We start from the raw sequence: 25,900 nt of genomic DNA on the forward strand, positions 1-25,900 counted from the left end.
GCGCGCCTGGGGAAGGCCCTGTCTTCCACCACAGAGCTAGCCTGGCCTCGCGCCTCCTGACACAGTCTTTGCCGGTGCGCGCCAAAGTGCCGACCAATCAGCGCTCGCTCAGCTGCCCGCCTTTTCGGCAGGTGCCGCCCCTCAGGCCACGCCCCCAGACCTCTTCAGAGGTCCCGAGCCAGTGGAGCCTAATGAGGAGGCGGGGTCTCCCTAACTGCCAATTCTCCGGAAGCAAGGGAGATGTGACCAGTCTCCCTTCCCAACCTCTGGTGTCCCGTTGCCAACTTTTCTCTTTAGCGCGTGTCTAATGAGGGCCTATGCCAAGCGCTATGCTACAAGTTGGGAATCTAGCCCAAGTCTTCCCAGTGCAGTTGGGAAGGCTCACAGACCGTGAGAATCTAGTGAGGCACAGGCTGCATTAAAGAGAAATAAATTGAGAAAAGATTCAGAGGAGGGCCATTGGAATCGAGCCTTAATAGCAGTTCCCCTCATGAAGTTGTTATGTTCCTTGATATAGCAAACTTTCCATTTTAGAAAGTTCACTCTCATGGCCCGTGAGGAGGATGGACAGGAAAATATAGCTTAAGGGGGGACGATCTAGCAACCTAGTGGAGAGCAGAGGCCCTGGGGTCCAACACATTTCAGTTCAAATCACTTTATTGCTGTGTTGCCCTGGAGAAGAATCTCAATCTCTTTCTGCCTTAGTTTTTATAAATTTGGGATAATTCTTGGGTTCTGTGCATAGTGTCTGGCATATAATTAACATACAATAGATATTTACTCAACATTTATTTACACTCTTCTGTGTGCTTGAACAAGATGCAAAAAGGTGCCTGTCTTCGTGAATCTTTTAACTATGATATGTACGAATTTCTAGTGCATGGAGCTATCCTCCCTCCTAAAGCTTAAGGCTAATTTCCTTATTTGTAAATTAGGAGGTGGTGGTAAGAAAACCAGGGGGAAAAATGGATGGGAAAGTGTTTGAGAAAGTACAAGGCACTGTTAATTATTATGTTAATCAGTTTAAGTAAATCGGTAAGCTTGCTCTTCCCACCTCTCCACCCCTCGCAAAAACTTCCCCTTTGCAGTTTTCTCAACCCCTTTTCCAAGGGCCCCGGGCCAAAATGGAGGAGGTTGCACTCCAACTCCCAGTGCGCCTGGCGGGGGCGCCCTGTGCGCCTGCGCTGTCAGGCCCCCTCGCTACCGCCTGGGAGTTAGAGTCGTTCTTTTCCTCAGCCCGCCCAGTTTGCTTCCTTCCCCACCTCCAAGCTTGACCGTGCTGCCTTCTGGGAGTTGTAGTCCGTGGCTGCCCGGACTCCAATTCCCAGCGGGCTTCGGGGCGGGAACCCGGAAGGGGAGGCTGGAGAGGAGCGAGTGGGGGAAACCCGCGTAGCCGAGGGAGCTGCAGCGCGGGGAGATGGTGAGAACCCCGAGAGGGGGCCGGGGGCGCTCGAGAACCCGGGCGGGGGTTCGGGACCCTGTGGCGAGAGGGAAGAGGCAGGGGCTAAAGAAGGGACTGGGTGAGGGGAGATCGCTTGGGGGAGGGGATTGGGAGAAATGGGAGCCGGAGGGAATAGTAGAAGAATGGGGGCTGGGGATGGGTCTTGAAGGTGGGGAGAGAGTCGAGCTTTGGGATTGATTGTGAGGGAGCGCAGAGCTGGGGAAATGAGTCCCGAGTTGGAGAAGGGGCTGGGCGTCCTGGCAGAGGCCCTGAAGGGGGCAATTTCGAGGGGTTTAGCGTAGGGGATGTGGAAAGGCATGGGAGTCAGTGCTAGATGAATGAGGGGGTCTGGAGGCTCCGAGGGAAAGGCCAGCTGTGGATGCTGTGGGTCGGAGCTTCTGGATCGGATTGGGGACAGGATGGCAAGCTGAGATGGTGGAAGAGAGAAATCAGTGATAGAGTGGTGTGCAGGTTAGGATACAGAACTGTGGGTGGAGTGCGGAGCATGAGATGAAGGGCCTGCCTGTAGCGATAGTTTGCTTGGTCCAGCCAGAGACTCCCGATAAACTGGACAGTCACAGAACTGTAGGATAATATGGCCAGCAGGGGCCATAAAGACGACCTTTTGCACTCTCGTTTCTCCAATGGAATTAGAAAAGTGTAGCGGATTATGTGTATGGACATTCCAGCATTCAGATCTTTTCTTCTGCTACTCCTTTGTGACCTGGGCAAGTGTCCCCTCTCTGAAACTCAGTGCCCTTATCTATTGTGGGAACAACATGCCACTGAGAAGAGAGGAGGCTTCCTAAGATCGTCATCCCGGCTCCGGCTCCGGGTAAGTCCTTAGTCTAAGAGCTGTTGGTGGGAAGTTCCCCACCCCAGGAATGTGACTGGGTCACAGGTACTAATGGATTCCCTCCTTTTTAGTCCAGCCCCAGGGGCGTTATCTCAAACCCTGGCACTGAGCTGGGCACACCCCAGCTCAGAAACATGCGGGGGCGGGAGGGGGGGCTTACCCACAGTCGATTCCAGCTAACACTTATTGTTTAGGAAGTGCCTGGCCGTGTTCTTAGCTACTTGTATGTATTAAGTCCTTTAATTCTGACAACACCCCTAAGTTGTAGGTTCTGTTGTTTTCTCCATTCTACAGAAAGGAAGCAGAGGCACAGAGAGGTTCAGCAACTTTCCCAAGGTCATCCAGCATTAAACGATAGACTCAGGATTCCAACCTAGACATCCTGGGTCAGAATCTGTGCTCTCCCCACTGTAATTTAGTCCCCTCTCCTTGTACTGACGTACGATGTCATGAGTAGGGCAGAGACTTGAGAACTGAAGCAGTCCTCAGTTTGAATTTTAGTTCTGCCACTTACTTGCTGTGTGACCTTGGGCAAGTCTTTTGTCCTCTCCTCAATTATAAAATGGGATCAGAACCCCTAGGAAGGTTAGAGGGTTCGGGCAGGTAAGCACGTGAAGTGCTTGGACTAAGTGCTTTATACACCTGAGTTGTCGTTTTTTTGGAATGGGAATGGGAAACACAGACCTGAGAGAGGGCAGTAGAGAAGGACCAGTGAGGGAGACATCAGCCAGGCTGCCTTTCCTTTCTCTCCCAGGTTCCTCCCATATCCTGACTCTTGTCAGGATACCCACCCTCTACCCCTGGGCACCCAAGCCCAAGGGTAACTCCTCGAGGGGGTGCTCAGAAAGTCAGTCTGTCCCCATTCCCATTCCTAGCCCCAGCCAAATATAAATATTTCACTTGCCAATGCCCAGCCTGGCCCAACTCCAGGTATTTCTGTGAATATGAAATATTTCTAACAACTGTGTGCTTTTTTCTCCCAACTTTTTGGTCATTAGGACCTCACTGGGCAGTTTGGCAACTTTGTCAGTCATTTTGAAACAGTTTGGTTCATTTGTCTTGAGGCTTCCGGAGTTTATCCCATAAATTTTCTGACCCTGATAGGAAAGCTTATGGTTAATAGCATCAGCGTCAGATAGGACCACGTTCCTGTCCCGCACCTCTGCTGCTGTGTGTCCTTGGCCAAGTTGCTTTCCCCCTCTGGGCCTCAGTTTTCTCATATGTAAAATGGGGCCACATTCCAGCCGTGAGGCTCTTGTAAGCAGTTGATGAGGTCACATGTATAAAACGCCTAGTGCATATTAAGCTCTTAATAAGTGTGAAGTATTTTGATTAATTTTATTCTTTCAAGAAAAATTTATTGAACATGTGCTCCGGCACCAGAACACCCAGATTTGAATCCTGGCTCCATCACCCACCAGCTATGTGACTTTGGACAAGTCACTTAACCCCTCTGGACCTCAGTTTCCTCTTCTGGAAAATGGGGGTTCATCCCTTGAGTAGTCCACCATGTTGATAGAGCACCTACTATGTGCCAGGGCCTGTACCAGGTACATTTTTGTCTCCAGGTCTCCTGTCAGTTTGGGGAAAAGTTGCCAACCTCTTACTCTTCCCTGTACCAGTTTGTCACATCTGGGTGCCCTGGGGTGATGTGACACCTTTTTCCCCCTTTATTTGTTTCTCTTAGAAAATGTTTCTCCTTTCCAAGTTATTTTGCCTTTTCTTCAAATCTTAAGTGTGTTTTCAGCCTGTGCTTATCTGAAGCTTACTCATACAAAATGATTTTTTTTTATCATTGAGAATGGTATATATCTAGCGGCTCTGGTAAAGCTGCGTTATTCCTAAAAGCACAGGTTTTCTCAAAGACTTGGCTTGTCACCTGCTCCTGACGCCTCAGTTAAGATCATAACCCCCGCTTTACACTCCTCATCCCTCTCACTTGGTATATTTGTTTCCCTGTAGCACCTTGAAAATTACTATCTATTCCTTGTGCCCTCTCCAATCCATAAGGACAAGGAATTCTGTCTCCTGTGCCCTGCATGTCCCCGATGCCTGGAACAGTGTCTGGCACCCAGTAGCTGCTCTGTAAATTCTGTGTAATAACTAGGTGAGACCCAATACCCAACAGTAAGAAAGGCATGGCCATATTTTGATTATTGTGGGGGACAAGGATCGGTTTCATTTCAGAGTGTGAAATAAAGAGAGATGTCTTTGGCTCCATCAGTGCAGCTTGCGGGATCTTAGTTCCCCGACCAGGGATTGAACCTGTGTCCCGTGCAGTGGAAGCAGGGAGTCCTAACCACTGGACTGCCAGGGAATTCTCTGTCTCACCTTTTCTTAATAATCCTGGTGCCTTTGTATTGAACCTCTCCTTGGTGCCTCGCTGGCAGTGAGCGCTCTACTGGGTTGGTCTCAGTGAATCAGCAGCTAACCCATGGGTGGGTACTGTGATTATCTGTATTTTTCAGTGGGGGAAACCAAGGCACAGAAGCATAAAAACCCGGCCTACGGTCACACCCCTAGAAGTGGGAAAGCTGGGGTGCTCGGAGGCTGTCTGGATTCTGTCTGCGCCCTGGATCTCTAGATCCTGAGGATTCGGGTGATTCCTACCATCAGCTGTTAGTCAGAAAGGGAAACTTGAGAGGGGGAGAGAGACCAGCAGGCCCTGAGTCCAAAAAGCCAATAACGGGACATGGATGGATCAGGGTTGTGGACAAAGTAGTAGTGGGGGTGACGGGGTAGAGACAGTGGAGGATAGAAAGAGCAGGGCCAGGAGCAGAGCCCCGGGGTCCTGCCACCGATGCCTGTTTGGCAGTGGGCAATTGTGTTCCCTGGGCACCACTCTGTGCCCAGTCCTGTGCTGGCACGACCCTGACCTCCTGGACCATGGGATGGAGGTACCCCAAGGTGGGGGGAGGGGGTATCCCCTGACTCAGCGTGGGGGAGTCAGGCATCTGCTTTTTATCCTTTCCTTCCTTCTCTGGCTTATTCTGTGGTTGCTACTGTTTGCAGCTTCTCAAGTCGCAGGCTCAGCTTGTTAACTGTCAGCCTTTCTCCTTTCTCTGTGCATTGCCAGAAGCAGGTTCTCCCTCCACATGCTGCACAGCTGTCCTCCTTGGAGCTCCCTTTACCTTCATCTGGGGATTCCTTCCTTTTGCCTTTTTCTGGGCTAGATCTTATTTCTTTGATCTGATAGCTTCCTTTTTCTTGGTTTATTCCTTCCTGTGGTGAAGCAAATCCTCCAGTAGCTTTCTGAGAAACGGTTCCTGGGCATGTTTTGTTTGTTTGTTCATTTTGTTTTGCCAACTTGCACCTCTCATGGAACAATTTTAAACAGGGGAGTGCTGTGGTCTGATTTGTGTTTGGAAAGCTCTCTCTGGCTACCATGGAAAGGATGGAGCCGGAAATGCTAAACCAGGCCAGGGAGCCACGTGCGGAGGCTGGAGCAGCTGTACCTTTGAGAAGAGGTCCCAGCCTTCCAGAAATCCAGAGGATGAAGGGGAGAGAGGCCCTCACCCAGGTCATTGTCATTCAGCAAGGGCAGGTGACAGGTGCTGCCAGAGGAGGCCTGAGGAGGAAGAGATCCTGTGTAGCTTAGGATGGCACCACACAGCTCCTGGAGGAGGTGGCATCCTACCTTGGTCCTGGGAGCAGGATTTCCACCGGTGGACTCGGCTGGACCAGCTAGTTTTTCACAACAGGTCCCCAGTAGCAACTGTGCAGAAGGCAGACAGTATGGCAGTGTTAGGGGTTTGTTCAAACAAATGTGCACTGCACACCTGTGATGTGCTTGGGCGTTGCTTCTCACACTTAATTGTGCTTGCAATCCCCCAGAGAGCTTGTTGAAGTGCACATTCTGATTCAGTGGGTGTAGGGCAGAGCCCAAGACTGCATTTCTAACACACTCCCAGAGGCTGCCGCTCTGGGGACCACACTAATAGTAGCCAACCGCTTGGCGCTGTTCTAAACGCTGGCGACACAGCAGTGAAAAAAAACTAGGCAAAAGTATCAGCCTTGGGGGAGCTTTCATTTTAGTGAGGGGAGCGGACAATAAACTTTATAAAGTTTATAGTGTATTAGATAGTAACACATGCTAAGGAGAAAAGTAAATCAGGGAAGGAGAGTGTGTATGTCTGTCTGTGGCAGGGGCTGCAGTTTTCAATCAAGGAGGGTCTTGTGAACAATAAGGTCCTACTGTATAGCACAGGGAACTCTATTCAATATCCTGTGATCAACCATAATGGAAAAGAATATGAAAAAAGAATATGTACAACTGGATCACTTTGCTGTACAGTAGAAATCAACACAACATTGTAAATCAACTATACTTCAATAAAATAAGGTAAAAAAAAAAAAAAAAAAAGGAAGGTCCCATGAAGGTGATCTGAGGAGGGGGTGAGCCCTGTGAATACCTGGGGAAGAGTATTCTAGGCATAGGGAACAGAGAGTGCAAAGGCCTTGTGGGCTGAACAAGATGATCCAGGAACAAGATGATCCAGGAAAAGTGCTCCGTATACTCAGTGAATGAGCTGCTTGCACTCTGGAGTCAGCCAGACTCTTGGAGTCAAAGCTCAGCCACAGAGCTGCGTCCGACAGCAATTACTTAGCCCTTCTGTGCCTCCACTTCCTAATCCCTGAAACGAGATGAAAAATAGTAAGATGATGTGAGAATTAAATGAGTTAATATTTGTAAAGTACTCACAGCAAAGCCTGGCTCACGGTGAGTGCTCCAGTGTTAACTGCTGTTGTGATCATTTGCTCTGTAATATATTCATGTTGGCCATGATTGTTTATTTGGATGTCTGCCCCCTTTCCCATGAGCTCTTTCTGGTGAACTCAGTGTCATCTCTGTATCCCCAGCATCCAACCCAGGGCCAGCACATGGGAGGACCTCTGAATGTCAGATGAGGGATATAAAACTGGATTCTCTAATTGTCGGGGGCATTCCAGCAAGGGTGCTGGTTGTGGGGTTCAGGTCCTTACTGATTTTATCTTTTCAACCAATGTCTTATGGAGAGATATATTAAGGTGTCCCATTACATTTGTGGATTTGCCAAACTGTGTGTCATTCTGTTGTTTTTTGCTTTGTATATCTTGAGGCCATAGTATTAGGAGCACGTATGTTGAGAACTTTTGTATATAATGGGTCAGTTTGTTTTGTCACCATCTTTGTCCCTGATAATACCTTTTGCTTTTGTCAGTTATTACTGTTTTTTTAAACAGCAATGTCACTCCTCTCCTTGACTCTTGGTTCATATTTGCCTGGTCCGTCTTTTCCCATCTTTTTATTTTCAGTCTTTCTGGCTTCTGATGTTTTACAATAAATGGAGCTTCACGGAGCATTCTCTAAAAGCTGTCTTAGCGTAGGGCTTTGTGCTGGGCTCAGTGTGTGGAAGTTAGAAAATTCTGCCCCAGTGACCTCGGACACAGATAGAATACTTGGGTGTGAAACAGAATTTACATTGTCAGGCTTCATGGGGTTTACGACATGGAGCCTCTGGAAAAGGAGCTTTGATCCATTCAGTCCCATGCTGGGCAGTGTTGCTGGGGTCACCATGATGAGCATGATACCTCTGACCCTTCCTCCCTCCTCTCCTCCCGGGGGTTCACTCTCCAGTGGAGGAGACAGAGCCATCTCTAGACAGTGATGACTCAAGAGTGGGCAGGGCTGGGACTTGGGAACCCAGAGGTCCCCCTCTGGGCAGTTGGGAGGTTTCCAGGAAGGGAGCTCGGGGAAGGCCTCTCTGTTAAAGATACAGGCCCATTAAAGTTACATGTGAGCAAAGACCCAAATGATAGAAGGGATTGAACCATGTGGAGATCTGGGGGCAAAGCATTCCAGTCAGAGGAAACAGCAGATGCGAAGACCATGGAAGGAAAGAGCTTGGTGACTCTGAGAAATAGATAGCAAGGAGGCCAGTGTGGGAGCCCAGAGGTGGAGCCTGACCCAGCCTGGGAGGTTAGCTCCCTGGAGCAGGGGATGGCTGAGCTGAGACCCCAGAGAATATATAATTAAACAATAGAGCGCAGCAATCTAGAATCAGATTCCCTGGGTTCATACCCCTCCTCGAAGTCACACCAGTTATGTGTGACCTTGGGCTAGTAAGGCAACCTGTCCTGCCTCAATTTCTTCATCTATACAATGGAGATAACAGCTCCTATCGAGGATCAGACAAGGCCCCAGTATCCTAACTACTCCGTATGCCAGATCAGGTGCTTACCTGGGTCCACTGGGGGTGTGGAAGAGTGGGGAAGGACGAGGCTGGACCAGTGGGGTATCTGGGCTTTTTCCCAAGGGCACTGGGGAGTTATGGTAGGTTCTGAGAAGGGTGGGGACAAGGTCAGGTTTATACTTTTAGAAGACCCTTCTGGCTCTGATGTGTGGGATGGTTGGTAGCAGGCAGGATGGTGGGGATGGACACATGCCTGCAGTGGGGCCACCTCTGAGTGTCTCTTGAGTCCGCCTGGCACTGAAAGGATCTAGGCCAGTGCTGTTCAAGAGAAATATAAAGTGAGCCTTACGTGCAATTTAAAATCTTCGAGTAGCCACATTTAAAAAGTCAAAAGAAGGAGATGAAGTTAATTTTAAGTATTTTAACTCAATTATATCCTAAATAGTATCATTTTAACAGGTAATCAATATTAAAAAAACATTATTGAGGTATTTCATAGTCTTTTATTGTACCAACTCAGAGTCAGATTTGCGGCGCCTGGTTGGAAGGGCTGGGCGGAGAGGTCCTTTTGGCCACAAGGCCTGAGCCTTGAATGCCAGGCCCAGAGGCTTAGACTCAGTGCCGCAGGAGCCATCGCAGGGTTCTGCCCATTTGTTTTTCAGGGTTAGGTGATCCCGCTGCCCAGTTTCCCCCGCAGGAAATCTAGCCCCCCAGGGCTCCCTACCAAAGCTAGGCACTTTTAGACCCCCTTCCTTCCGCCCTGGAGTCTCAATCCCTAAACTGCTTGGGCCTTTAAATCTCAACTGTCAATCAAGGCTCCTGTTTAGAGGAAACGTCGTAATAAACCTCTCCTTGAATGCCGCGGCCTCGGTCCTGGCCTTGTCCCGCCGTTTAGCAGGAAGTTGGGAGTTGTTCCACGCTCTCTTGCACTCGGCTGTTTCCACACCCCCGCTCGTCACCTCTCGCCTACTCCTCCCTCTTCGAAGTTGGGCCCCTTCGCCAAGGCCTTCCTTATATGGGCATGGCCCCGAACGGCCGCCGCTCATTGGCTGGGGGCCTCACGCGCGCGTCTGTCAACAAAGAGGCGGAGGGAATCTAGTCGGGTGCTCGCCCGCGCGACAGCCGGAGGGAAGGAGCGAGGGGGCGGGCCCTCTTCCCACTCGTGCGCACGCGTGTGTGCAGCCAATTTCTCCCGCCGTAGGGGGCGGGGCTCGCCGGTGGGGGCGCTTTGGGGGCGCGTCTCGGTTTCAAGGGTAGCCCCAGGGGTTGGCGGATTCCGGGGAGGCTATATTTGGGGGCTTGGGGATATTCTTGCGTGCGTGTGGGGATACTTTGGGGTTCCCTTGAGTTTAGGGGGCACCTTGGGATTCTGGTTTCCGTTCTGTTGTAGTGTGGAAGGTTCGGTTGTGTTGTAGGGGATCTCCCGTGTGGATTGGGGTGTTTGGTGGGTATAGGATTTGGGGAGCCACGGAGAGACTGAGAAGCAAAGAAAAGAGTCCAAGAGTACCAATTCTGGACCCAGAATGCGTGGGCTTTCGGCTCTCCCGACTTCCTACCTGATTGTCTCCGGACACGGGATTTAACCTTTCTGTGCCTCATCTGGAAAGAGGGACTGATAACACTACCTGCTTCCTAGGGACGGGGGAGGATTAGCAGGAGTTGTTAGAACAGTACCCAGTAAAACTGCCAGCGAGCGTGACATAAGCTCATGTCTGCTTATTAACATTTGGTAAGGTTTCTTTGGGAGTATTTTGGAGGTTCTTTTGGCTTTTGAGAGATATCTGGTTTGGGATTAGTTATATGTGTTACGGAGATTTTATGCTTTAGTGAGTTGTTTTGCGGTTGGGGGGCTTCTGTGGAATTAGGGAATACATGTGGAGGTTTAGAAAGAGTTTGAGGTGAGTATAGGATTTCAGGAAACTGGTCTTTTAGGTCATCTGTGAGGTTGGGAAGTTGCTGTGTGTGTTCGAGTTCTTGGTTAGGCATGGGAATCTGTGAGGGGTTCGTTGAGATTGAGGCTTTCTGTGCTGGAGGGGATATTTTTAGGTTTGGAAGTTTAAAGCAGGATTTGAGAGGGTCTGGATATGTTACGTCAGGATTCATTTGCATCTATAGAGAATGAATGGCCTTTGATGTGGTAGCTTCTATTCCTGGACACTTTAGATGTGTTGGTGGTTGGTAAACTTAGCCTTCTGTAGGTTTTAGGGGCTGTGTGGCATTTTTGTTGTTGTTGTTTTAAGCAAGAAACTGGCATTTCGGCAGGGGCTGTAAGTATTGGGGTAGGTGGGATTGGGGATTATGGGGGGCAAGGATTTTTAGGATTAGGACTTTCTGTTTATGGGGTCTGTGGATGTTTGGAGCCTGTCTAGATCTTGAATGGTGTCTACAGGGTTATGAAGTAAATGGTGATTTAGTGGTGTCTGTGGTATTGCCTGAATTTAGAGGGACCATATATACTGCAGAGGGCCAGATAATGAGTATTTTTCCATAAAGGGCCAGATAATGAGTATTTTTCCATAAAGGGCCAGATAATGAGTATTTTAGGCTTTGCAGGCCATATGTTCTCTGTTGCCACTACTTAACTCTGCCATGATAGCATGAAAGCAATCATAAACAAATGAACATGTTTCAATAAAACTTTTATTTGCAGAGGCAGGCAGTGGGCCACATTTGGCCTGTGGCTCAAAATAGTCTGACCAGGAGTCAGCAAACTACTTTTACCAGTCTGTAAGCATGTGGAAGTTTTGATGTTTGAAGGGTATTTTGTTGTTTTTGGTTTTGTTTGTTTTGTTTTTTTAATTTATTTTTATTTTTGGCTGCATTGGGTCTTCGTTGCTGTACGTGGGCTTTCTCTAGTTGCGGCGAGCGGGGGCTACTGTTCATTGCAGTGCGCGGGCTTCTCATTGTGGTGGCTTGTCTTGTTGCAGAGCACAGGCTCTAGGCGCGCGGGGTCAGTAGTTGTGGCACGCAGGCTCAGTAGTTGTGGCGCATGGGCTTAGTTGCTCCACGGCATGTAGGATCTTCCCAGACCAGGGATCGAACCCGTGTCCCCTGCATTGGCAGGCGGATTCTTAACCACTGGGCCACCAGGGAAGCCCTGAAGGGTATTTTGGTTTCAAGATGTCTGGAGGGAAATGGGCCAGGGAAGGATTGAGACTGAGGGATTGAGGGTTCCTGCAGTGGAACGTGGTCGTGTCAGAGTCATTAGCAAAATTGCTTCCAGATTAGGTCAAGCACACAAAGTCATTGCAAAATAACGGTCACTATTGCAAGCCCTAAACTGAAAAGTCTGGAAAATAAGTTTGAGGGCCTGGTGTTAACACTATGTAAGCCTTCCCTACTCTGAGCCTCAAACTCAGCAAGTTGTGAGCAACTTGAGGAAACTAGAAGGGCCTTCTCATCCCAAGGGTCTGCGTTTGTGCTTAAGGGAATTTACCTGCACAGTCTTGGTGCAAGTGTGTGCATTTTTCTGGGTGAGGATACACAGCTTTAAGGGATCCTTCAAGAGCCTCACGACCCGAGCAAAGTGAGGAGCTGAATTCTTAAGGACCTCTCTGTCTCTGACCTCTGATTTTCTTCCCCTGCCCAGCCTACCTTGTTGCTTCCTCTGGGCTCAAGCCGCAGTAGCTCTGGGCAGCGCTGGGAATTCTTGTCTTTTCAGGAACTTGTTACTAGGTGAGCAAATAGAAAAAGGAGGAGCTGTCAGTTGGTACTTTCATTTCTGTTTAAAAAGTTATGGCAGCAGGAGACCTCTGGATCGTGAGTGAAACCAGTCAGGCTGTGAGACAGCGGAGGGTTGGAGCAAACTACCAGCTCCGGTCACACTCTGAGTTTTACAGGAGCAGGTCCTATCCCGTCTGCAGCCTTCCATTTGCTCACCTGTGCCAGGGGGGCGGGAACAGGATCTCAGTGGTCTAGTTTGGTCTGTCCCCTCAGGTCAGGAGATGTTGAGGTCAGTGGGGTACTGGGAGGGCAGGCCGTTCCCCAGCTCCCCAGCCTCCTCTTCCCTGTCTCCAGGTGGCCTGTGGAGCCCCCCACCGCCATTCAGGTCCTGAGATGTGGTGAACCCCCGCCTGTCTGCCACCATTCCCCAGAATGGACCGAGGGGGCCTCCTTCCCTTCCAGCTGTGGTGCCCCCGGCCCTTTGGCACCTACTCCCAGAACCAGCCGCGCCCGCCTTCCGCAGCCCTCAAGCCGTCAGCCTGCCCTGAGCCAGGTGGGGGGGCGGAGCCAGACCATGGCCCTGCCCACTCAGAAAACACACCCCCAGCCTTGGCCACGGAGGCTCCTGCCTCCCAGCCTGCCCCGCTCCTTTCAGCAGCCGCTGCCGGCGACGAGGGTCGAGTCCTGCTGGACACGTGGTATGTTATCAAGCCCGGGAATACAAAGGAGAAGGTGGCCTTCTTTGTGGCCCACCAGTGCGGTGGAGGCAGCCGGGCCAGCTCCATGAAGGTCAAGGGGCACTGGGGCAGTGATAGCTCCAAGGCCAAGCGGAGGAGGCGCTGTCTTGAGCCGACGAAGGCTCCTCCGGACCCAGGGGGACAAGACGGGCCCCCTGCTGCTGAGGGGGTCCCAGCCTCAGCCGGTGAGGATGTGGACCTGCTCTCTGTGGCCGAGATGGTGGCCCTGGTGGAACAGCGGGCCGCCCTGGCCCTGCAGAGCTACCCGCGCCCGAGCACCCCAGCGCCTGTGGTCTATGTGTCGGCCGAACAGGGTGGGCCTGCCAAGGGGCTGGGGTCCGAACGGCGGTCTGGTGGCGGGGACTGCAGCCGTGTGGCGGAGGCCGTGGCCCACTTCGAGGCTCAGCGGGACAACCCTCCAGCCAAAGGCCTCCGCAAGGAGGAGCGGCCCGGGCCAGGCCCTGGGGAGGTGCGCATCGCCTTCCGGATCTCCAATGGCCGAGAGCCCCGTGCACCGGATGGCAGCTTGCCCAACGGGAGCGGGGGCCGGCCGGGTTGTGCCTACCCTGGCAGCCCGGGTCCTGGGGCCCGGGCCAAGGACAAGATCACCTGCGACCTGTACCAGCTCATCAGCCCCTCTCGGGATGCCCTCCCCAGCAATGTGGAGTTTCTGCTGGCTAGGGCGGATGAAGCCAGCGAGGGTGAGACCCCAGCCCCTGCCAGGCCCGAGGACACTCCCCCGGCCCCCCCTCCACCCCCTGCCCGAGACTGTGGCGCGTCAGGCTTCCATGTGGATGTGGTGGTGACGGGGGTGGTGGATGAGTGCATCTTCTTCGGCAAGGATGGCACCAAAAACGTGAAGGAGGAGACGGTGTGCCTGACCGTCAGCCCCGAGGAGCCACCCCCGCCTGGCCAGCTCTTCTTCCTCCAGCCCCGGGGACCTGATGGGCCCCCCGAGCCACCGCCAACTGACTCGCCCGCCACTGCACCCGGCCCGGACGATGCTGAGGGGACGGTGGACACCTCCCTGTGCCGCCTGTACCGGCACGTGTCGCACGACTTCCTGGAAATCCGCTTCAAGATCCAGCGGTTGCTGGAGCCGCGACAGTACATGCTGCTGCTGCCTGAGCACGTGCTGGTCAAGATCTTCAGCTTCCTGCCCACGCGCGCCCTGGCGGCCCTCAAGTGCACCTGCCACCACTTCAAGGGCATCATTGAGGCTTTTGGCGTGCGGGCCACAGACTCGCGCTGGAGCCGCGACCCGCTCTACCGCGATGACCCTTGCAAGCAGTGCCGCAAGAGATACGAGAAGGGCGATGTGTCGCTCTGCCGCTGGCACCCCAAGCCCTACCACCACGACCTGCCTTATGGACGTTCCTACTGGATGTGCTGCCGCCGAGCCGATCGCGAGACGCCCGGCTGCCGCCTGGGTCTGCACGATAACAACTGGGTGTTGCCCTGCAATGGGCCAGGCAGTGGGGGCGGCCGGGCTGGCCGGGAGGAGGGGAGGTGAAGCCGGGGGAGGGGGGGGGAAGAGCCCACCATGCCCACCCCCACCCCCTCCCCCTGGGAGCCGAGGGCCAGGACTGGGTCACCAGCCCATACCCTCAGCCCAGGCAGCATTGATCCCCCTCCAGAACTGCGATGGTGTTCAGGGGGATGACCCAAGAAAGCACTCTGATTGACCCCTACTGGTTTTCTACTCTTCAGACCCTCAAGTAGGGTGTTTTTTTATCAGCATCTCAATTTCTTCTACATTCAGCCCCAGCGCCCTCCCTGCCACTCTTCATACCCCAGGGACCTACAAGCAGGGAGCAGACGGCAGCTAATTTTGGTACTACTTAAGGGTTCCCCCATTCTGGCCCCCTTCCGTTCCCTCCCCTCGGTTCTTTCCCTCTGGAGCTGTTTTTTTTTCCCCAGGAGGCTGCAGCACCCAGGGTTGGTACCCTTCCTAACCTACTACACCAGGGCTCACCTCCTCTTTAGGAACTGGGGCCATTAGATCAAAGATCACATTTGGCAGTTTTCATGGCCACCTGCCATTTCCCCATTAGAACAATAAAAATCAGTTTTCTCCTTAACCTCAAGCTACCAGTCTCTCTACTTCCCCTAAAGGGGAAGAGGAGAAAAAAGTTGAAGTGTAAAAATTCTCCTCCTCCCAATATTTAAGCTATTGCCATGACTCTCCCCCCTCCCCCCTGCAAAAAAGCTGTGAAGCCCTTTGCCTCGCTCTGGACAGCGTCGGGGGCCGGTGGGCAGGGACTGTGGCTTTGAATTTCTGGGTTGTTTTTCCTTCTACTCTGGGTACTTGTTCAGGTGTTGGGGTCTCTCCACTCCCCATCCACATGTGTTTCTTTAGAAGCCTTTGGTCAACCAAGACCTTGACCTTCAGGCAGTTTGATCTGGGGTATTTTTGTTTGTTCTGTTTGAGATGTGTTTTTGTTGTTTTTTTGTTGTTTTGTCTTGGTTTTGGTTTTTCATCCTTGTGGTTCTGGAAAGCTTCTAACGTGTGGCATCTGACCAATTTTGAATTAGTCCTTTCTATAAAATCAGTATTTATAAGGCTTGGGCCCAGACTGGTTTGTGTGTTGTTCAGGGAAGGGGTTTGGGAGAGAAGGGAGTCATGGGCCAGTGCATGGTGAAATGGAAAAAGTTGAGAGAAGAATGCTTAGCCGAGTCCCTTAGCCTGAGATTATTTTTGACTCTTCATCTGTGTCCTTTAGGATTCGAAAACCTCAAAATAGGAGACGCTCAAACAAGGTAGTTTTTATTTCTTTAGAAACCCAGCGTTTGGCAGGTATGGTGGAGCTGAATTCATCTGGAACCCAGCCTCCTTCTAGCCCACTATTCCATTATTCTTTGGCTGTGGCCCTCATCCTCATGGTCCAAGATGGCTGCTGGAACTCCACCCATCACCATTTTGCAGGAAAGGAAGTCCCTTGCCTCCCAGAAGTACCACAGTGTACTTCTGTGCACATCTTACTGGTCAGAACTTTAGCCACGTGGAAGGGCTGCAGAGGAGACTGGGAAATGCAATCCTTTAGTTGGATGCATTATGCCCAACAAAAAACTCTTGCTAAAGAACCCTGTAATTAAAGCTTTAAAATATTCAGATAATTATTTACTAAAAGAAGAAGGAAAAATGGATATTGAGCAGTGGCTAACAGTCTCTGACATTCTTATCAAGGAATCAAAATTTCCAGAGACTAGGCTATATCATAGCAGTTATTTAATACTTAGATTTTAGAATCAAAGAAACCTGGGTTTGAATCTTGGCTTGGTTTTGTGGGATTTTTGGTTTCCTATAGCAGGAAGGCCAGATTATTTGGACTCTCCTGCTGAAAACCAGAAGTAAAAAAAATATGAAAAGCATCAAATATTCAATAAAATACAGTTAAGGATATACTAAGCCAAAAATTTAAGGGAAAGGCCCATGGGGCCCTGAAGCCACTTTTGCTCTGAGGGTATTTGCTGATGTGAACAAACTTGGATTTCCTATTTGTAGCCTTACTGGGACAAGCAGGCAGAAGTCAAGGTCAAAGCCTGTCCAAGGTGAATCTAATAGGAGGTGGGATCCCACCGAACTACAAGCTCAGGTAAGTCTGACCCAGAACACTGCAGAGAAGATGTTTTAGATGCTGGGGGAGGGACTTTCCTGGTGGTGCAGTGGTTAAGAATCCTTTGCCTGCCAACGCAGGGGACATGGGTTCAAGCCCTGATCTGGGAAGATCCCACATGCCATGGAGAAACTAAGCCTGTGCCAGCTACTGAGCCTGCGCTCTAGAGCCCGCGTGCCACAACTCCTGAAGCCTGCGCGCCTAGAGCCCGTGCTCTGCGACGAGAGAAGCCACTGCAATGAGAAGCCCGTGCACCGCAACGAAGAGTAGCCCTCGCTTGCTGCAACTAGAGAAAGCCCGCACGCAGTAACGAAGACCCAACGCAGCCAAAAATAAAATAAATAAATAAATTTTTAAAAAGATTTATTGAACTAAAGCTAGGTCTGAAGTAGCACAGAGACCAAAAAAAGAAAGAAAATAGGAAGCAAGGTTATGGAGGCTAGAGTGAGAAAGTCTAACGCATTTAACTGGCGTTCTAGAATCAGAAGAGAGAATGGTGCAATGATAATATTTAAGGACACGATGATTGCAGATTCCAGACTGGTAAAAAGACCGGTATGCCCAGTGAGTCATAGGCAGGATAAATAAAAAGAAATGAATACCTAGACACATGCAGTGAAAGTGTCCAGCTGTGATCTTCAGCAATTGATTTCTCTGAAGCTCAGTTTCTTAATCTGAAAAATGAGAATACTGACAGTTCCTCAAAAGACTGACATGTGAGCTGTTGCGTCTAGAATGTTCAACAGTTGTGCTCACCAAAGACACCTCATGGCCTCTTCATAGTGTGAAGCTGGGGGAGCCTAAGTTTGGGGGACAGATGGGAGCTTACCCTGGATTCAAGTGGAAAGTGTGCCCAGGCGCCTTGCCCAGAACCTGGCGTGTAGTACACTCAGCACGATGACCTGCAGGGAGGCAAGGGGCCAAGGACGTCACTGAACACACTGCTTCCCCTAACAGAGGTGATGGTTTCAGCTGCTTCTGGGATGGCTGTGAGGCTAAGGGGACGTGCTGCACTTTTGAGTGCTTGGCACCATGCCTGCCACACAAGAAATGAACAAACAGGAACTAACTTTGTGATTTGAGACCCTCCTGCCACCCTGGCTGTTGATATCTGTCAATTTCCTTTCTGAACTCAACTTCCGCCAATTCCACCTCTAAGAGGCTGTTAGTCCCCACCACCCAAACCTCACTCAGACTTGCAGCCAGTTAAAAGCCTCAGGAGGAGCTACTTTTGACCAACAATCTGTTGGTCCAGCACAGGTGATTTTTGGAAAGGAGGTAGGACATGGGGATAGGAGCACAGCTGTGGGTGAGAATCTGGGCTCTGTTAATAACTGGTTTGTAATTCTCAGCCCTGGCCACCTCATTTGCAAAACGAGAACCGCAGTTGTCCTTCAGCCCGTGTTCTCTCGAGTCTTCGCCAGCCTTGAGTTGGCTTGCGAGGCTGCTGTTCACCTTCACTCTCTAACCCTGCATCCTGGCCTGGCATCCCTGTGGCCTACCAGGTATCCATCAAAGTCACGAAATCAGCAGGTACAGAGCCCAACAAGGGACTTCCTGTCTGGGTGCCCTTTAGGTTTGCTAGGGAGCTGTGAATGAACCAAACTTGAATCCTTAAAGACAGCGTGTCCCAAAGTTTTGCTGATCACGAGACTTCCTCAGGTGCTTGTTACAGAGTCCCAGCCCCTCTCTGAAGTTCTGATTCAGTAGGTGGGACCTGGGAGTCTGCATTATATTTATTTATTTATCTATTTATTTGCCTCACTGCGCAGCTTGCAGGATCTTAGTTCCCTGACCAGGGGTTGAACCCGGGCCCCAGCAGTGAGAGTGCCGAGGCCTAACCACTGGACCGCCAGGGAATTCCCCGCATTTTTAAATAAGCACCCCAGTTGGGTCTGAAAATTAGGGCTGGGAAATAATCTCTTGGGTCATCACTAGAGTTTGCAGTTACACACACCATCTCCCACTCCTGTACCCACAGCCGAAAGGGAAAGGATGGTTTGGTGTAACTAGCTGACCCATTTCTACCACAAGTACACTCAAACTGTCAAAACCCAGTGTTTCCCAAAGTATCTTCTGAGGTACCATGGTTCTGTGAGGTGCTTCCCAATAAGGGGGTTCCGTGGTGAAATACTTTGGGGAAACGTTGCATTCTCTCTCTTGAAAATTCACATTGTGCAAATGAAGAAACTCATTTAATGTTGTCTCACCCCACTTTGGTCCCCCTTTTCATGCAACACCTATGTATGCTAGTTCTACAGGATATATTTTGCAGAAACACTGGTTTATTGGCCATTGGATCTGGCAGAATCTGGAGTTCCCAAGTACTGGCTTCAATCTCCTCTGTTCCCTGCTTACGAGCACATCTTCTGTGGGCTCCCCATGGCACATCCATGTGGGAGTTGGGTTTGGACTGATGCGGTAGCAAGGCTGCCATTCTGGAGAAGGAACTGCCACAAAAACATAAGCCACAGAGAATTCATTTGGTCAGGGGTACTGCTGGTCCAGATGCCGTTTGCTGACTAAAATGGAGAATGGCATTTGGCCTCTGCAGCCCTGCAGCCCAAGTGTTTCCCTCAGGGCAGCGGCCAAGCTCTTATTCCTTTGGCTCTCACACCACAGTGGTCTGTCTCTTCCATGTCTTTGAAGAGTGGCAGCTTGAGATAAAGAAAGAGGGTCTTCCAGTCAGAGCACAAGCAGAGCCAAAGGTGTTAAAAAAGGACAAGCCAGCACACCGCAAGCAGGCCTGGCCCGAGCTCCTCGGCTCCAGGTGCCCTCGTCACATCTGCTGCTGGGTGCTTCTCCCTCAGAGTCCGCCAGGCAGGCTATAGCCCCAGGTATTCAGCCAGGAACACGGCCAGGATGCGGCTCAGGTTGTGTACCGTGGGTGGGTGCAGGTTGGCCTCAGAGTCATCGGACGTGTGCCAGACAGAGGGGAAGGGTGTGGAGATGAGGTGGAGCACGGGGACCCCTGCAGGACAGAGAGGAGGCTCAGGCTTGTGCATGGCCCCCAACTGACCCAGGAGCCCAGGCCCACGTCTGGGGAACCTTGCCTTGTCCCCCGCAGCAGAAGACACTCTGTTGTGGCACTTGAAGAATTCTGAACAATGATTTTCAGTGTGTGAGGGTACATGTCCGTTTTAAAAATACATCCAGTGTATTATTTTCATAACGCAAATTAGAAAAACTCAAAACTTAACGGATTATGGAAAGACAGAAGAAGGGAAGGAGGTCTTTGACCTTCCTCGCCGGGTGTACATTATTAGGCTCTTTTTCTCTTCTTTACTGATAGTTAACATTTATGTTCTATTCCAGGCCCAAGTCTAAGGCCATAAACACACACAATTTTATCCTTACAATAATCATGTAAGGTGTACTATAATACCCCTGTTTTACAGATGTGGACACTGAGACACAGAGGCAGGCAGAGTGACTTGCCTAAGGTCTCGCCTCTAGTAAAGAGCACAGTCAGAATTTGAACCCAGGCCACATGTCTCCAGAGTGTGTGCTCCTAACCCTTGCACTGCATTGGGTTCCTGTCCTCAGAGTGTTTCACTCTTTGTCCAGATTTGGTAAATATCTGTCCCCCCGCTAGACGGGAGCCAGGTGGATTATGGCCCGTCACTGTATCCCTGACAGCTGGCTCAGTACCTGCCTTGGGAAGTATTCAGTGAATGAATCAATAAAGGCATTGTAAGAAATGCATATTTGTTGAATGAGTAAATTATAGAATAAAAATTTAAAAAGCCGTTTTTAGCACTTACTGTATATGCCAAGCACCGTGTAAGAAGGCATTTTATATATCTAATCTCATCTAATCCTCCCAACCCTGTGATTAAGAACACATAACATAAATCTGGTGTAGCCACTATGGAAAACAGTATGAAGGTTCCTCAAAAAATTAAAACTGCCATATGAAGAAAAAAAAGAATACATACATACGTCTGTGTTTGTATGTATCTATCTCTTCCTTTTCCAGAAGAAATGGGGCCACAGAGAGGCTCAGTAATTTGCCTTAGGTCAACCAATGGTAAGTTGCAGATCGTAGAACCCAGACCTATCCAATTCTAAAACCTATGTTTTGAACCCCTCTACCAGATGTCGTCAACCCTGGCTGTGCATCAGAATCACCTGGGAGTTTTGTAAAAATAATGTAGAGGCCCCAGATTGTGGTTCAGTAGGCCTGAAATGTGACTGGGCATTTTTCGAAGCTCAGGTGATTATGCTGGGTGGCCAAGGGCTTGAGAGGCAAGATCTAGAAGAAACTGCAATCACTGAGGCACAACTAGTAATAGCTAACATTTCTTGAACACTCGCTAGTGCCAGGCACTGGTCCAAGGTCTTTCCATTCAATCCCCTCAACAACTCTGAGATGGGGGCTGTTATCATCCCCATCCTTACAGATGAGGAAATCAAGGCACAAAGAGGTTAAGCAGTTTGCCACCTTCCCTAATCTGGGAAGGGGCCAGGGCCAGGTCGTATCTGTGGCTCCCTGGGACCCCTGCCCACCACTCCTCCCCACAGCAAGTACCTCGGCGGAGGAAGGGGATGTGGTCGTCTTCCACAGAGCCAGGGGGCTCCCCGGGCTGGAAGTACATCACTTCCCAAGGATGAGACTGCAGTAGGTTCAGACGGTGCAGGCGCTTCTCTGGAGGCGGTGGGGATTAGAGAGCAAGGGTCAGCCCCTCAACGGTCAAAGGTTCCCCTGCTCACAAATCAGAGGAGGGCAGGGGGTCTGGGGGCGAAGCTCTGATCGTCCCAACAAGGATGAATGTTAGTTACCCCTTACCGCAGGCCGATGATGTTCCCAGTCTCAATCCCTCTGAGTCTAAAGAGGTAGATACCCCTATTATTACCATCATGCCCATTTTACAGATAGGAAATTGAGGCTCAGAGAGAGGAAGCCACTTGCCCAAGCTCACACAGCTGGTAAGAAAGAGAGCCAGAATTTGAACCCAGGGCTATCTGACCCCAGAGCCCCCGTTTGTAATCACTTCATTTGACTGCTGTGGGGTCTTTTTGTGTTTCTGTCCTAGTGCTTTAGAGAGAGACTAGGGAGGTAGAGGGAAGGCTGGATGACCCCTTAGAGGACAGGTGCCTGGCCTCCCTCCAGCATCCCAGGTGGGTGCCTGCCTCCTTACCGATGCTCCTCAGCCGATGGAACCAGCGGGCTGTGCGAGGAAAGTGACTGTAGAAGGTCGGGTTGGGGGCTCCCAGGAGATCAAGAAGCATAAAGAGATCCTAGGGAGAGAGGCCAGGACTGGAGAGGCCAGGCGGGATGCTGCCAGCCTCGTGTCACCCGCTTCCCACCTCACCGGAACCCAGTGGGGCCTGGTCTTACAATAGCCTGGATCCTGGTGAAGCTGGGGCCGTGGGGTGCAGACTCCATGAGCTGGGCCAGGTGCCGGGAGCCGTAAAGCGAGTCCTTGGGTCCCCACTCCTTCAGTGCCTCTTCACCGTCCAAGAAGAGCAGCTGCAAGGTCACTGGGGCTGCCTGTGAGGGCCAGTGGTCAGGGCCAGCGCAGTGCCAGCCCTCAGCCTCAGTGCACACACATTTCCTGCCTGCTTGCACAGCTGACGAGGGCAAACTAAGTCTCCTCGCTCGAAGAGCACGGTGGCCAAGAGTACAGACTTGGAGCCAGACTGCCTGCGTTCAAATCCTGGCTGGGCTGCTCAGTAGCCAAGCAGTCGTGGGTAAGTTACTAAGTTCTCAAAGCACCGGCTTCCTTATGTAGAAATGGGGTTAATACCAGTCCTCATCATAGGGTAGGATTCGAACCCAGGTCCTAGGACAGTGCCTGGCACATAGTAACTAAACAAGGATTAGCACTGATTGTAATTGTTATTCCTCAAGTTCATGTAGCAAAAGAGACAGACCCACAAATAAACAATTATACAAACGATGAAATGCAGTCGGGCAAATGCTTCCAAGAACAACAGCGTCCTGATCTGGCCTAGGGAACATGTCAGGTCTATCGGAAAGGGATGTTTGCACTGAGGCTGAGTAGGAGCTGGCCTGGTAAGATGGAGCAGAGGGAAGAGTGTTCCCCGGTGAGGAAGCAACATGAATCAGAACTGGGGCCAAAGAAGGTGCCAAAGAGGTTTGAGTAGAGACCCAAGGGGTCAGCAAGGGCCAGGGAGCTTGGGCTTTGTTACAGGGCCACTGGGGTTTGAGCCATGGAAGGGATCTGAGCAGGGGAGGAGCGTGAGGAGATCTGTATTTCCGTTCATTCATTCCATACATTTTTAAAAGAATTTTTTCCCACAGGGTTGATGTTTTTATCTTTTTGTTGTTGTTGTTTTAGCATGTGGGCTCTTAGTTCCCCGACCAGGGATCGAACCCATGCCCCTGCATTGGAAGCGCAGAGTCCTAACCACTGGACCACCAGGGAAGTCCCTCCATACATTTTTATTGACATCCTACTTTATGCCAGGCAATATTCTCAGCCCAGAGGATACAGCAGGAAATAAACGCAGCCAAGGGCCTGGCTATCTGGAGCTTATTCTAGTTGGGGAAACATAAACAAATCAACATAAAGCACCATGAGGCATGGGAGAGTGACAGGGAGCTATTTTAGGGTGGCTGGGAAGGTCTCTTTGAGGAGGCGACATCAAAGTGGACATCTGAATGAAGGGTGGCAGCCAGCCAGGAATATATCCGAGAAAATCACATTCTAGGCAGAGCAAAGAGCAAGTGCAAATGCCTGGGGTGGGAGTGAATTGTGTGCCTTGAGGTACACAGAGGAGGTGGGAGGCTAGAGTGGAGTGAGTGAGGGGTGAGAGGTGGGAGGGGAGACCAGAGAGGTGAGAGGGCACACCTCGGCTAAGAGAAGGGCTCTGGCTTACTTGTGGAACAAGGTGAGAGCTGTGGGAGAGAAGGGACAGGATCTGACATTCAGGAAATGGAAAGACCCTGTGGCTGTGTTGTGGAGCGGAGGAAGACAAGACCAAGCACGGGATGGTGTTGGTATGGACCAAGGCAGAGGCAGTCCCCACCCACCCACCCCCACCCTACCCCGGCTCCTCACCTGCTCCTTGGCTTTAGCCAGCTCCAGGTCCAGGGCCTGGGCCAGCTCCAGTAGGAGGGCGCAAGGCACAGCCGAATCCGTGGCCCCCACAAAGGGGGCTGACCCAGGTGGGAAGAGCTTCGAGTCGTAATGGCAGGCAAGGGTGAGGTGACGGGCAGCCCTCGGGTCCAGCGTGGCCACCACGTTGCTGAAGTGCAGTGGCCCCAGGGGTGTCGAGGCTGTGAAGGGGTCCAGTTCTACATGCCAGCCTGCTGTCAGGGTCCGCAGTGTGGCCTCCAGGAACTAGTGGCAAGAGAGAGGTGGGAGAGTGGGTGGGGACTGGGGAGAAGGTCGGAAGAAGGGCCATGTGACCTGAACCATGCCGAGCAGTCAGGTTGACTCACAAATCTCACTTTAGTTTAATCGTTCCCTTGATACACTTCTGCTGAGTACCTACTAAGTGCCAGGCGTGGAGTGACCCTGTCTCTTGATGCCAAGACTAATCACAGCTCATCCTTCCATAGCACTCACTCTGTGCCAAGCCCTTGTTCTAGGAACCCTGTGGAGTGGGGACTGTCAATGGTTCCATTCTGCAGATGAGGCAATTGAGGCACAGAGAAGTTAAGAAACTAGTTTAAGGTCACACTCCAAGTGGCTGATGTGGATTTGAACTCAGGCAGTGTTCAAATGACTCTCAATACTTTCTGAGAGGCAATGTAGAGATGTTACCACACCGGCTCTGGAGCCAACCCATTTGGGTTGAAACCCTAGGTATATCATTCATTAGCTGTGGGATTTGGGCAAAATGCCTAACTATTCTGCGCCTCAGTTTCCCCATCTACACAATGAAGATCAGATTGGTGCCCACCTTATCCGGCTGTTGCTGATGCTTAGCCTATAGTAAGATTTTGGTGGGGGCAGTAAAGAGGGCAATGGTCTGGTGGTTAGCAGGATAGGACTCTAGAGTCAGATTACGCCCAGCCAGAGCCCTAGCTCTGCCACTTGGGCAGAATACCTATTTCCTTGGTGGGCTGCGGGGTCAGGGGTTGGAGGTGGGGCCCCTTACCTTTCTGACTTGGAGATTGCCGGGGCTGCCGGGGGTCCGCACAACCAGCAGGGGGCGCAGATAATTGTTCCAGAGACGGTGAGGGTCCAGTTGCCCCACCACCCTCCGCACACCGGCTTCGGGGAGACTTCCGATCGACGGGCCCTTGGGAAGGAGGTGGGGAAGAGAAGAGCAGAGCGTGAAAGCAACACTCATTCCAACCCTACCCTGGGAACTGTCGTCCCTAAGAAGCCCCAGTTCCTCTTCCTAATCGCAGCCTCCAGCATCGGAGGTTTCTAGGATAAATCCTAGACTCGGGAAAGTACCCCCAAGCCCATCCGGCCCAGCCCACCCCCATCTTGATGGGGGAAATCGAGGCCCAGCGAGAGTAAGGGACTCTTCCAAATAAATGACTTTAGGATTAGAACCCAGAACTCCCAGTGTTACTCCTCCAGACCCTTCCTCTTACGGGGTAACCGCTATTACAGAACAAGCTCGAAGCCTCATTCCGTTGGAAAGAGGCATGTGCTCTAAAGACGGAGACGGCGGCACCTGCGGCTAGGGCAATCCGATAAAGATAAAGTCACGTCAACCTGAAACCTCGGCGAAGGGGAGGCGGGGAATAAGGGCCCCCGCAGTGCCCGCGTCCCCTCCCGGCCTCACCCGCAGCTCCCGGCCTAGCGGCAGCTCCTCAGACTGGCGGTGCCAGCCGCTCCAACTGGTGTATAACACCGAGGCCACCGCCAGCGCCAGCAGCAGCAGAGGCAACAGCTGCGCCCGAGGTAGCAGGCGGCGCTTGGGCGGTGAGGGTGGCTCCAAAAGGCCGCGTTCCCCGAGCCGTAGCCGGGGCCGCCCGCGGCCCCCGGAACGCATGGCAGCTTTGCCCTGAAAACCGGTCTGGGACAGCGGATAGAGTTTAGGCCCAGCCAAGTCCCACCCCGTGGAATCACGGGACCAATGAGCAACAAGAGCGGCTGCACCATCCCACACTTCCGCGGACCGTAAAGCCAATTGGACTTTCTTTCTGAGGACACGCCTCCCTGTCTCCCCGGAGCTTTGGGGGTTGGTTCCCCTGAGGGTTGCACAACCCAAAAGGGAGCGCGAAAGAGGTAGGCACCGCCTCAGCGGAGGAGGGGAAGCCAATGAGAATCGTTTGATCATGGAAAACATTCGACCTGCCGGGCGCAGGTCCACGCCCCTCCCGGATGTAGGCAAAGGATTGGTTACCCCTAGTCAAAAGATCAATAGACACTTAAAGGAACGGTCTCCGAAGGAAAAGGGGAGGTGTCCATCCCGGAAGCGAGGAGCGGATTGGCTTCGCGGAGGCCGCTCCCCCAAAGGCAGGGTGGGCGGGCATGTGG

At 51.6% G+C, this 25,900-nt stretch overlaps 2 protein-coding genes across 5 annotated transcripts; one reads left to right on the plus strand and one right to left on the minus strand.

Annotated features, from left to right (window-relative positions):
• The first annotated feature begins 1,341 nt into the window (after positions 1-1,341).
• On the plus strand, positions 1,342-15,484 carry FBXO46 (F-box protein 46). 2 transcript variants are annotated; one of them, XM_032612450.1, is made up of 3 exons: positions 1,342-1,420; positions 2,096-2,276; positions 12,488-15,484. In XM_032612450.1, the coding sequence occupies exon 3, from the start codon at positions 12,566-12,568 to the stop codon at positions 14,381-14,383; it is 1,818 nt and encodes a 605-aa protein (XP_032468341.1). In that variant the 5' UTR covers positions 1,342-1,420; positions 2,096-2,276; positions 12,488-12,565; the 3' UTR covers positions 14,384-15,484. The 2 variants fall into 2 exon arrangements, with proteins under 2 accessions (XP_032468341.1, XP_032468342.1); XM_032612451.1 differs by lacking the exon at positions 2,096-2,276 and having other exon boundaries at positions 1,347-1,420.
• Positions 15,485-16,820: 1,336 nt separating this feature from the next.
• On the minus strand, positions 16,821-25,542 carry QPCTL (glutaminyl-peptide cyclotransferase like). Of its 3 annotated transcripts, XM_032612455.1 has the most exons (8): positions 25,203-25,453; positions 24,561-24,704; positions 23,516-23,797; positions 21,829-21,981; positions 21,629-21,728; positions 21,019-21,135; positions 17,317-17,389; positions 16,821-17,161 (listed from the first exon to the last, which is right to left on the minus strand). In XM_032612455.1, exons 1-8 carry the CDS (start codon positions 25,410-25,412, stop codon positions 17,149-17,151), a joined length of 1,092 nt encoding a protein of 363 aa, XP_032468346.1. In that variant the 5' UTR covers positions 25,413-25,453; the 3' UTR covers positions 16,821-17,148. The 3 variants fall into 3 exon arrangements, with proteins under 3 accessions (XP_032468346.1, XP_032468344.1, XP_032468345.1); XM_032612453.1 differs by having other exon boundaries at positions 16,821-18,937; XM_032612454.1 differs by lacking the exons at positions 16,821-17,161; positions 17,317-17,389 and adding an exon at positions 18,751-19,458 and having other exon boundaries at positions 25,203-25,542.
• Positions 25,543-25,900: the final 358 nt, after the last annotated feature.

This window comes from Phocoena sinus, chromosome 19 (genome assembly GCF_008692025.1).
Source record: "Phocoena sinus isolate mPhoSin1 chromosome 19, mPhoSin1.pri, whole genome shotgun sequence".
Lineage (NCBI taxonomy): Eukaryota > Metazoa > Chordata > Mammalia > Artiodactyla > Phocoenidae > Phocoena > Phocoena sinus.